A 12,180-nucleotide genomic window follows, 5' to 3' on the forward strand; every position below is an offset into this window, starting at 1 on the left:
GCAGCATGGAGTTCAGCTGGCGGTGATGTTCTGTGTCGGCGTTGATACGGCGCACGGCGCCGAGGAGGCCGCTTGACGTGCTTTTGCCGGCGGCCAGGGACCCCCAGGTCGTCGCACGTCGAGGACACGCGCCAAAAAGACTGGAAAACCTCTGAAGTGAGAAAATAAAGCCAAAAATTACGGACCGGTGTCAGACAGCCGGCCCACTAATCGCCGTCTTCTTCCCCAACTGTTTCCAAGGCCTAAGGAAGCGTTGGAAGCTGTGTATAGACTGCAAGGGAGACTGTTTCGAAGAGGTGCAGCAGAAATGATTCCAATGTTAAACGCATTTTTTTTAATGAACTCAGTCTTGGAACTTTACGGACGAAGTTTGTGTAGTCCCAAAAATCGTAGAAAAAGAGAAAAATGAGAAAGTCAGCTTTAAAGTTCGTTCGGTCGTTCGCCTCATCTATCGCGTCGTATGCTTTTGCTTTCGATGGGAGAAATGCGATCTCCTATTTATGGTTATACTACGATGGCGAAATTTACGATGCACCAGAACAAGTAGTAGTTACACCCGCTCACAATTTTTGACAGCCATAAACATTAAAACTCCCATTTTCTAAATTTGTACTGCATATCTAGCTAAAACTTGTCACGAGAGGTGAACACCAGTGGGTTACAAGAAAAATAAATGCAGAGAAGGAAAGTTTTAGATAAATATGTAGTGGAAATTTGAGAAATGATCGTTTTTTTATGTGTGGTCTTAGAAAATTGTGCGCGAATCTCGCTTTATTTTCCCGACGGATCGCAAATTCTGCGATTTGTCGATGACAGAACACTACCTTCGTAGTACTGCCATAAAAATGAGTGATCAGAAGAAGTTCAGAAAAGCGTTGGTTGCAATGTCGCATTTCTCTCACCGACAGCAAAAATATATCAGAGGATGAACGAGGCAACCGAAAGAATAAACATTTATGCTGACGTTCTGAACCTTCACCTTTTTAAACCATTGCTGTCGCTCAATGCTTCAATGAATGAATAGAAAATGTTCATCATATAGGCAATTTTAATTCCTGCGAAGCTCCTCAGCTTGGCAAGCATTACAAACTGGGCAAAAATATTTCAGTGTATGTCAAAAAATAACGTTTATTTTGATAGCCCAGTCCTCCCTTACACCTTCTACATTGAAGCAAGCATTTCCTTGTAAAGCAAAAGAAATCTGTGGGTTACAAGTTAATTTGCCGCGAAGCTTGGAACTTTTGTTTGTTCACGCTGAATGCCGCCGGCACGCGACGTCTTCTCTTGGCTTGTGAGGTGATATGCGACCAGTTTTATCTTGAATGATCACAGCCACACGCAACTGCTTCTATCATATTCGATATTGTTGTAGATGGTTTGGCCGCTTTATCTCGAAGGGTCTTTCAAGGACGGCCATGAGCGGCGGTGGTTGTATTTGACGACCGGGGAACACACTCGTTGCTATCGCCATCGCCGAGTAATTCAGTTCTTTGTGGGAGCAAGACTCCTGTTACGAGAGAAGGGCAACAATGCTATAGAATATACAGGCACTGGCGTGTGATTCAAAGAATAACGTTGCCGAATTGCTTAAGAAAGATCCCGTCACCAACACTCTTTTTTCCAGCACTGCGAGCATTCAATGCAGCGGGAAAGAAAAACACATTAGCAAGGGCAGGAGTGCCAGACGCCGAATCGCATTACTGGCGCCATTTGTCAGTTGAACTGACAAAAGTCAAAGTTTTGACTGGAAAACGTCGACGGACAAAGTTCCGTCGGTCGGGATTCCGCCTGCTCCCACTTTTGGCACCAAAGAGGGTCCGAGCAGCAGACTCCCGCCATCGACGGGCAGCGAGTGGCCCGTGATGAACGATGCGTCGTCCGAGGCCAGGAAGGCGATGGCGTGGGCCACTTCCTCGACGTTTCCGATGCGGCCCAGGGCGTGTGATGCGGCCAATGCGCTCCGCAGCTGTAAGAGCCGGAGGAGACAGAGAGAGAGAGAGAGAGCAGTGAGTACAAAAACGCAGTGTTACCACCGCTGGGAAAGGTCCTGCACTTCCCGTTGGCCACGTATTAGAGACGATAGCGCTAATTCCTCCTTCAATTATGTTCATAGCGAAGAGGTTTCTGGAATACGGGAATCTCCGTGACAACGGACGAATGAAAGACGCAGGTGCGGGGGGGGGGGGGGGGGGGAGGTGTTTTCATTGCACGTAATTTACGCGCGAACTGGTCGAAAATCGACCCGCTAGGGGAGATGGGCGGATGTATCCTAGTCCGCCTGCTCTGCGCGGGGCTGCTCGCCGCGCTTTAGTTGGGTTTCCGTACACCATCTCTTTGCTATTGTGACATGTTCGAAGTGATTGCACTGTGGTCAAGATTGCAGCCGCAATGCTGGGCCATTGTAGGAAGGACAGCGGTTATATTTTCGGTGGTTTTATTGACATTTATTCTTCCCGTTACTATCGGTTTAAAAGATATGTTTCTCAAAATGCACTATATGTGTATGTCATAGCATTCCATATAAGACAGATAATGCGTGGCGACGCACCCGGACTGTTAAGCTTATCTCAAGCAGCGCAGCTGAAATTTTAAGCAAATCATTTCTTGCACCGTTCACGCAAAATATGTGCGATAATCCCGTGCACATTGCTCACGCAATACAGAAAGATCACTATGAGTATATTGAGTGCAAGCAGTTTGATGCATCCAGGATGCACCTTACAATCGAAGATAACAGCAAGAATATTGTTTAGTGTTTATGTAAACGCATGAAAGCAAACCACGATGAACCTTCTCTTGCGACCACACTCTGCAGAGCTGAAGAAGCTCGCCAGCTTGCCCGCGTTCGAATTTTATCTTCGCAAGAGCGTTCCAAGAACCGCTACGACGTCCAACACCAAGAAGTTTCTTATGTTCCTGGTGACATTGTGTGGTTGTGGACCCCTCTACGCAAGCGTGGTCTGTGTCAGAAACTGCTATCCCACTACACTGGACCATTTGTTGTGTTGGAGTGCATAAGTGACGTTAATTACGTTATAGCACGACTAACTGCTAGTGGTCGACGGTCACGCCAATCTCAGGTGGTGCATGTAGCCCGCCTCAAGCGATTCCATCCCAGACGGTCTGTTTAACTCGCCCGACGGGCATCGTCTGCGAGGAGGGAAATGTAACGTGCTTCCACAGAACCTCGACGGAAGAAGCAGAAGATGAAGGACTGACCCGCGGAGAAAGAGGAAGAAAAAGAGAGAGCTGAAGGACGCTGCTAGGCTTCCTGCTTCCATCCTGCTTCGACCGGTCCCCTCTTTGAATAAACCCCCGTGCGTGCAAAGCACGTAACAATATCATGCAGAGGACTTTACATCTAAATTTAATGTATGTGACACAAATAGAATTCAGTTAACATACAGTTCAACAATCGGTTCCCACGACATTCCGACTCTTCTGCGGACAAAACACGATGACTGGTTCGTCACCACTAACTACTGAATCATAGTTCATGATATACAGCGTCGAAATGAGCGGTGGCTCCCGATAAAGCGAGCGCAGGTAACTGTTTACATCATGTCCATGCGGGTCTCGCGGCATTCAAAATTTCGAAGGTTACGAACGCAAAAGTGGACACCACCTTAGCAGTCGCAGCACCGACATCGTTTGCACGAAATGGTACACGACGCCAAAGTGTCTGCGGCCCCAAACCAGGCGACAGCGATCGAGATAACGTGACTGACGAGGTTACCGGAATACGCAAAAGAGCCCGGCGGTTGCAACGGCCGCGTCGGTAAGAAATTCAAAAAGGGATAGAGAGATCTTTTTTTCCTTTCAGAATGTTCTTGCGTTTTGATCTTTTTCTTTATGGCAGGCATAAAACCAGCACACATTCCCCGGCCGGAGGCGTGGTTATGGCTACTGCAGAGTTTTCTACAATTAGCCGAGCCGGAAGTTGCTCGCGCTCTCCTCCCGCTGGCGTTATATCTTCCGCAATGAGCACACTGCCCCTGGGGTGAACATGGGAAATGGTTCCAATGTTTCTCTTAGTGCGTGCTTGCGCTCAAGCGCACAGCACTTAAGAACAGGTTTTCATTTGCACGTGAGCCGAAGCAGGTTAATAATAATAGTAGGAACCATATTTTTAGCCTATGCTATGCTCTTCATCAGTTGAACACAACCAACTCGAACTGAAACCGGAGGAGACATTGAGCACACCTGGAAGGTTTGTTAACGCAAGTAAGCAGCATAAACCGTCCTAGCGGGCAATGAGGCGTATGCATCTGCTCGTTATTTGATTTAGACATTATATGCATACAGTATTACAATTACAATGGCGAGTATTTCAGGATCCTCTGCATAATATTAGGTTGATAGGAAATAGACTATGAAGGTTGTAGCAGCACTGTTGAAACTTGAGGTTCCTCGTGGTAATCGTGACGGGGACCTTTTCATTTCCACGCAATTTTATAACAGCCGGCTTCAAGCTTACATGTTTCATGTGTATATATAACCAAAAACACCACCCGTGTACGAACATAAAAAGAAAAGCATGAGCGTACAGTCACCATACATGAACACGGCGACACGAGCAATGCACCTTCTCGAACTACGTTTCGGTGCCAGCAAACGATCGGAGTACTGGGTACTAAACAGACGGACATGTTGGGTCAGATGAAAAGCGCTAGAAAACGTTGCGCAGACTGCGTTTACAGCTTTCACAGTACACGCTCTTGCCTAAAATGAGAAATCGTGTCGCTTATTGCTGCGAAATAAACCATGCTCACATCACTGAAGTATAACGAAACCAATGAAGCATTTTAGGGAAGAATGCAAAAGCATCTCTGCTGCAGTGCGAAATTTCAAACACGGACTACTCTCTTCAGCAACTCTGACAGTTGTCGAGAAAAATAGGACGAATAAGGAGGAAGTTTTGTGCGAAAGCGCAGTTGTATGCAAATGAACACCACCGCTATGTACCTGGAAGATCGATTGAGGTGTCCGCTGACCCAAGGAGCCAGTTATGCAAGTGTTCATCGTCAATGCCAATTTATGCAACGTACGCCGTCGGGCTATGCTCCAGTGTCGCGTTTCCACGACAACGACAAAGAGTATTGGTCTACTGCCGTGCTGCTGCCACAACGTTGTCCATGCCAACGATTGCAGCGCGCATTTCTGCTGCCAGTCGGCCGAAATCGTGAACATGTCTGCGTAGTCGTCCGTTGGTTCCTCGGTTGATGTGGCTGCAGGCAACAGGCTTTGATGAGTAGAAGGTAAGCAGGTGTCCACGGCTGATATGACACATTCGGCAGCCGGGCAGTGTGTGGCGAGTGAGATGCCTTGCGGGAGCGGTTGGATAGACGAGCCAAAGTTCAGAACTGGAAGGTACGCTCGGTTGGCCGACATCGTACAGACAGTGTGCGCAAGCGCAATACTTCGCGAGAGGGCGACGTCAAGGTCTGGAGTGACGACGTATGGATCATCAGGGACAGGAGGAACAGATGAGAAAGAAATGTAAGTGGCGGCTTTAAGAGTAGACGGACAAAGTCGACAGCACAAAGGCGAGGTACAACTGGGGACGGTGACTCAGCATAAAGGGGAAGGTCAAGCTGGACAACACTGGTGGCGCAGTTGATGAGGGCTAAATGTTCAGACAGGAAGTCGAGGCCAAGAATGACGTCATGAGGGCACTGGTCCAGAACAGAGAATAGAACGGATGTATGGCGGCCGGAAATGGTCACACGGGTTGTGCATAGTCCAACCACAGGAGGCGTTCCGCCGTCGGCAACGCGGAGAACGGCTGTGGGTGCTGGGGTCAGTACTTTTCTGAGACGGAGTCGGAGGGTTGAAATCATGACGGACACGTGCGCGCGTATCGATCAGGGCCCTCAGAGGGACTCCATCGACATGAATAGCGAGCAAATTTTGGTGGGCGCGGAGGGCTAAGCGAGGATTTTGGGACTGGGGCTGTACTGCAGCATCACCTCCAGACACTGCAGGGTCTAGTTTTCCGCTTGCTAGCGTACGTAGGGGCCAGGTGAAAAGCGATGGCGTAGGGGCGAACGAGACTGCCGACGCAGTGGGGACGGGGAGCGGCTGGGGCGGGCAAACTGACCGTTGACTGTAGCACCCTGCCGGGCTGGAGGGGGCGTGAAGTGGCTGGGCTGTTCGTCGTTGCGGTGAGAGCTGAGAGGATTGTATGCGCTGCGACGGGACCAATAATTGCGACAGTGACAGGAGATGTGGCCAATACGGTGGCAGAGGAAACAAATGGGCCTGTCGTCGGGTGTCCGCCAGTCGTTAGGGTTACGTCGACGTGGAGCGAAGTAGGCAGGTCAGTCAGGAGCAATCGCAGTGATGTCGGGTGGGGATGAAGGACGTACGGGGCTGACGGGTTGGAGGCCAAGATTTGCAAGCTCTTGACGGACTACGGCTTGTACCATAGAGATGATGGGCAAGTGGTTGTCGCCACCACGTAGGTGCAGGGAGGCAGGGGACATGGCTTCGAGTTCGCATCGAATGATGCGGGTCACATTTTCTGGAGGCGCAGGAGTTTGCCGTGCAGCAGGTCTTCACATGAGGAAATGGCAGCCGTGTTGGAGAGGCGTGTGTACGGCTGGCTAATACGCCTGCTTTTAGCTTCCTCGGATCGGCGACATTCCTTAATAATGTCGTCGACTGTAGTGCAATTCTTGTAGACGAGCCGGTTGAAGGCATCGTCGGCGATCCCTTTCCACACGTGACCCACTTTGTCAGATTCGGGCATGTTATGGTCAACTTAGTTGCAGAGGGCCAACACGTCCTGAATGTACGAAACATAGGATTCCATAGCATTTTGATACCGGGATGCAAGGTCCCTCTTAGCGGCGAGTGTTCGGCCGAGCGGCCGTCCAAACAGGTCGCGCAGTTTCTGCTTGCAGACGTCCCAGCTGGTCAAGTCATCTTCGTGAGTCTCGTACCAGACTCGGGCGGGGTCTTTTAGGCAGAAAATGGCAATAGCGAGCATAAGGGTTGGATCCCAGCGGTTGTATGTACTCACGCGTTCATACATCTGGATCCAGTCGTCCACGTCAACGTTGTCGGTGCCAGAAAATGTCGCAGGGTCATGAGGAGCAGAAACAACGAGTGATGGCATGTCCGATGGTGATGTTTGCTGGCAGGCGTCCTGGGTCATGATGAGCGAAGGCAGCTGTCGGCCGCCGCAAAGCTCCGTCGTTGGTAGACGTATGGGAAAGCGCACCTCCACCAAATATGTTGCTGGAAAGGATATATTTACAGCTATGTACACCAGCGGAGGAACAGCTACGAGCGGCACACAGAACACAGTCAGAACTTCGTTGTTGTCTTCATCTTCGTCCACCCGTTCACTCGCTCAGTCTCGTCGTCATCTTCCCGCTTCAATATTAGCTTCATAGCAGTATCAGTTGCTGAACAAGAGGATGCGCAATGCACAGCGTGAGAGTGTGTCGTAGTTTAACTAGAGCCGTGTTCCGCTGCGGCGATAGCCTAGTGCTTTCGGGCAGTGGCCACCAGAGCTGATCTCTCGGCGGCGCCGCGGGTTCGAATCGCAGTCGCGGGTATTTGTATGATTTGTTTTTATTTATTGATGTGATCTCGCACCAACTCGCGAACACCGCAAGCATACAAATATCGCATGATCTTGCTCGGGATTTACCCATCGGAATAGGGATTTCGCACTAATTATCCTAAAAGCAGTCGTAATTGCACTTAATTACCCCGCTCTGCACCGTTATTGCCGCAACGACCACACGCACTTATGTGGTGGCGGGAAAGCAGAGTTAGTCTGTAAAAGAGGAAAGCTTGCACGTCTAATCGAAAACTGCATTTCCGGCAAGGCATGGGCTGGAACTACGTTCACGTTTTGTCACGCACATTCCGATTGACTCTAGCGATGTACAGGGTGTTTCAGCTAAGAATTTGCACAATTTTTAAAGTTAGGCTTCTTAAGTGAGAAGACCGCTTTTTTTTTGGGGGGGGGGGGGGGGGCATGGAATTGTCAGCGGAGTAGTATTATCACGATCGAAAGAAACGCGAACAGCGCGACGCCTACATGCTCCGCTGTTCGAGTTTCTTTTCAACACGCTTTTAACTCGGTGAAGGAAGAAAGACGATAGATTCATCCGTGATACACTCCAGGACGAGTGTAACGCCTTGATCTCGCCACCCTGGTAAGAGCGCGGTGAAAAGAAATTTGAACAGCGGAGCATGTAGGCGCCGCGCTGTTCGCGTTTCTGTCGATCGCGATAGTTGGTTAATTGATATTGAATTGTGGTCAGGCTTGTCAATCACTGATAGGGTTGTAGACAATCGTAAGTGATATCCATATCAGTTCGTGGTATTTCGAAAACACGGTTCCCCTCGGCGCTGCGGCCCAACAAATTTTGGCTATTTCGACGAGTTATATGCACTGGACAGGTTGCCTTCCCTGCAAGCTTCTTGAAAGCGCACGTATCTTGGCGCGATGTAGCGGAAATTTCTTGGGCTACAGCACCGAGTGCGTCCGCTTTGAATATTATTATAGATAGTGATGTGGCTGTTACATGCGATGGGCTACACGCCTCTAAGTATTTAAGGAGCCTATCTAGATCCCGGCCACGGCGGCTGAATTTCGGTGGAGGCGAAATTCTAGAGGCCCGTGTACTGTGCGATGTCAGTGCTCGTTAAAGAACCCCAGGTGGTCAAAATTTCCGGAGCCTTTTACTACGGCGTCCCTCACAGCGTGAGTCGCTTTGGAACGTTAAGCCCCCTAAACCTAAGCGTAAGGAGCCTAGCAGTAATAAATAAAAACTTCACTATTCAATGTTAGTGATCCAGCCAGATAGTTCGTATGTCTTAGTCAGGTGTTGTATAACGCCTTTTGCCTGCTCGTCCTTGGTTTACATATGCATTGTAAACCAAAAATAAACAAATAAAAAACATACAGATCAAATACACCGCTAAACAGTGCTATATGCGTAAAAAAGCGGTTTCAAACTCATAAAGCCAATTTTTAAAAATTGTGTAAAATGTTAGGTAAAACACCCGGCTCATTCCCCAATACCAGATAAGTGTAGGTCCATGTATTTTACCTTTTGTGAACATGAAATATTAAAATCTATTTAAAAAATATAGCGTGTTTGTTAGGCAATGCCGTAAGTATCAAGGGCCCGTGTCATCTAACTATACCATTTTTCGCACTTCTAGTGGTGGCGATTTTACGACTAGTTGCTTCGTTAGATGAGCACCATAAGCTATTTTCGAAAAATGGCTGCGCTGCGATTTAACAGAATTCATTCCTGTCGCACAGCTCTGTACAGGGGCGGATGAATAACAGAGTGAAAAAGGCAACCGAAAAATAGAGAAAAACTTAACGTTATGCGATCCCGCTAGGCTTTGCCGAATCGAAGAGCGTATTTGTGACGTTACGCAGCACGTCAATACTTGGATCCCCAGAAGCACAAGTGGGGTTATTTCGTTCAGTGCCAACATTCTCGACTTCATAAACAGCTAACTTTCCCCAGCCACCTGCACATAATTCCCACTGGCCCCATATTCCACTGCGCTTAAGAAATAATATGGACAAGAACAGATTTCAGTTTATGCTCCTTTATTTGCATGCTCGAAGTAATGCGTCGAAGAAACTGAAACTCATTCAAACTTCCTCGGCTTCTCGCCGTCCCCAGCGGCTCTCAGTAACCCTAAAATAAATTGGTAACATGCTCTGGAGAATGAATTAATGTGCCCAAACTTGTGAGTTGGAAGCATCAAGTTAGCAAAAATGATTTTCGGGTATCTATTTTACGAACATCCGCAATACTTCCCGGAGGCAAAGGGGGACCAGCTAAGTCCACCCACACTTTTTGAGAATCCATATGTGTCAGCAGCCATGACGCTGGTGAGAAAAGTGTTTCTCAAATGAATGTCTTAGGAAGAGCTCGACGAGCATTTAAAATGTGAAAACAACTTTATTCTGGTTAAAGCGTATAATAATCCAAGGGACTTGAGAGTAACCGCATTTAAAATGAATCGAGTTCTGAATGGCTGAAAACACTGTAGACCTATTTTTTTAATTTTTTATGGGGGTTTTACATACACGACTTAGGCTATGAGAGACGCCGTACTGAAAGGCACCCGAAATTTCGACCCCCTGGGGTTCTTACACGTGCGCTGACATCGCACAGTACACGCGCCTCTAGAATTTCGCCTCCATCAAAATTCGACCACCGCCGCTCGGATCGTACCCGCGTCTTACGGGTCGGCAGCCGAGCGCCATAACCGCCGAGTCACCGCGGCGGCTGTAAAAATAATTTGCCTGTAGATGTAACCCCAAAAATTAAGCTTCAGTGTGCTAATTTAAGTCCGCTATGTCGCATCACCAGAATTATACAACGTTCTTACAATGCACAGTGATTATTGAGTAATTCTGAAACGCCTTCGCACAACAATAGACAAAACCGCTTTCACAAAGCGTGGTGAAGGTCGGCACTTTCGAGAAAAAGATTGAGGTGTGCTAGTCAGTACGGCCACATTTTAGAAGAAAATAAGGCACTCAGAAGGGGGTGAAGTAGAAAGAAGTGTAACACAGCGCTCTCGCTTCTGTGCTTTTAAGGCGAAAGCCTTTGATGGCTCATACTCCCGATCGAGATCCTGTCCGTCCGTTACCTCGCAACCGGAAGTCACGACCACGAATAGTGACCTCATATCGTCCGTCTTTCCGTTGCGCTCTTCAGCTCGATAAGAAATCTTTGTGCACGATAGATTCGAACCACCATTCTGAGCGTGCTAACGACTACGCACTTCCTGCCAACGCATATGTAGTTCTCCTTGGCTAGGACGCTGGAGAGTGTTTGCAGAAAGGCGTCGAATCAGACGCATGCGTCCCAAACGCCCTCCAGTGTCTCCAGCATTTAAAATTCATAAACAATTGCGTACTTAATTAACACCTTAACCACACATTAGTGACACAGGCAGCAACACCGCGCTAAAGGCATTCGCCTCACCGCAATTTAGGTTAACAAAGTGCTTCCCTGAATATTTTTTTCTTTCCGGGGACCTGTGACTTTCGGTACTGGGTTTCTCGCATTCAAGCTTTATTGCCAGTACTCACTTGAAAGAAGTTTGTAGGGCGCTGCAGCGCCGTTTTTTTAATGCTGTTTACTTTTTCAAAACACATGCGAGTTAGGCCTAGACATCGTGCACTCTACAATATACATTTGATTCATGCCTACTGCACCGTTTCCACAATTTCCTCTCTTTTGTGGGCTTTCTGGAATGTGGGATAATCAATCCAACTAATCACCACCTAATCTACATTATCTTAGCTAAAATGGTAGACAGGAATGAGTGCTCTGCAATACAAAGCCTTTTATAGTGTTTTCCGATAATCAAGGTTGCAGGCCCGCTATAACCAACAGAAAAAAGCATGCGTGCGTATCTATTCACCGAGAGACCATTAAGGGAGGGCGCAGCGTGCTGTCAGTAATAATATCTGACATATTTTGAGTTGTTATATTGAGATGATATCGAGGTATGGAACTTTTCTAAGTTTCTAAGGGCTGCCACATAACCCCTACATTTGAAAACAGTAATAAAATTTGATTCAGTGAAACGCAGCGGAGAAAACGAAGCAAGAGACATGCGCGTAAACGGAGATCGCAATGTTTAAAAGTTGTACCATATTTTGCAGCTCCGGACTCATTTCTTCTCTGAAGACCATCTTGGTTTCAATTGCACCGGGACTGCAGAGAAATAGAGCGCAATATGGTTAGAGACTGGTGGGGTAATAAATGTTGATATTCTCTGTCTCCATGTACAGGTTTACCTTGTGTAAATTGAAATTGTGTTCACCCATAAGGTTAATTCCAACCTGTGTGAGGTGAATACAAGTTAAAATATTCCGTATGAGCAGTCGAGCGATAGGTTTTCAAACTGGAAGTATGCCTTAGTGCGCTAAAAGCTATCATTCATGGGAGGTGTTCAAGTATTAATTTTAAGCATGAAACTTTTATCGAGTGAGCATGTAGCTCACACAAACTAGTTCCTAATCTGTGACTGTTTCTCTGCAGCTTAAAGTGTCAAAAAGTCTTTTCTGCATGGACACGCTAGTAAAAAACGAACAATAAATCGAATGATGGCCACAAGACGTGGGTAACAGCCAATGGATCGGCTTGCGAAGGAACACTTCTTTCGCGTTTC

At 47.7% G+C, this 12,180-nt stretch overlaps 1 protein-coding gene across 1 annotated transcript in view; it reads right to left on the reverse strand.

Annotated features, from left to right (window-relative positions):
* Nucleotides 1-1,509: 1,509 nt before the first annotated feature.
* LOC144121921 (sedoheptulokinase-like) overlaps nt 1,510-12,180 on the reverse strand; it is a 344,102-nt gene continuing 333,431 nt past the window's right edge. Inside the window, exons 10-11 of the mRNA XM_077655360.1 lie at nt 11,660-11,723; nt 1,510-1,966 (exon numbers count right to left, since the gene is read on the reverse strand). Of these exons, the coding sequence (XP_077511486.1) occupies nt 1,733-1,966; nt 11,660-11,723 (298 nt within the window). The 3' untranslated portion in view covers nt 1,510-1,732. The remainder of the gene's footprint in view (nt 1,967-11,659; nt 11,724-12,180) is intronic.

This window comes from Amblyomma americanum, chromosome 2 (genome assembly GCF_052857255.1).
Source record: "Amblyomma americanum isolate KBUSLIRL-KWMA chromosome 2, ASM5285725v1, whole genome shotgun sequence".
Lineage (NCBI taxonomy): Eukaryota > Metazoa > Arthropoda > Arachnida > Ixodida > Ixodidae > Amblyomma > Amblyomma americanum.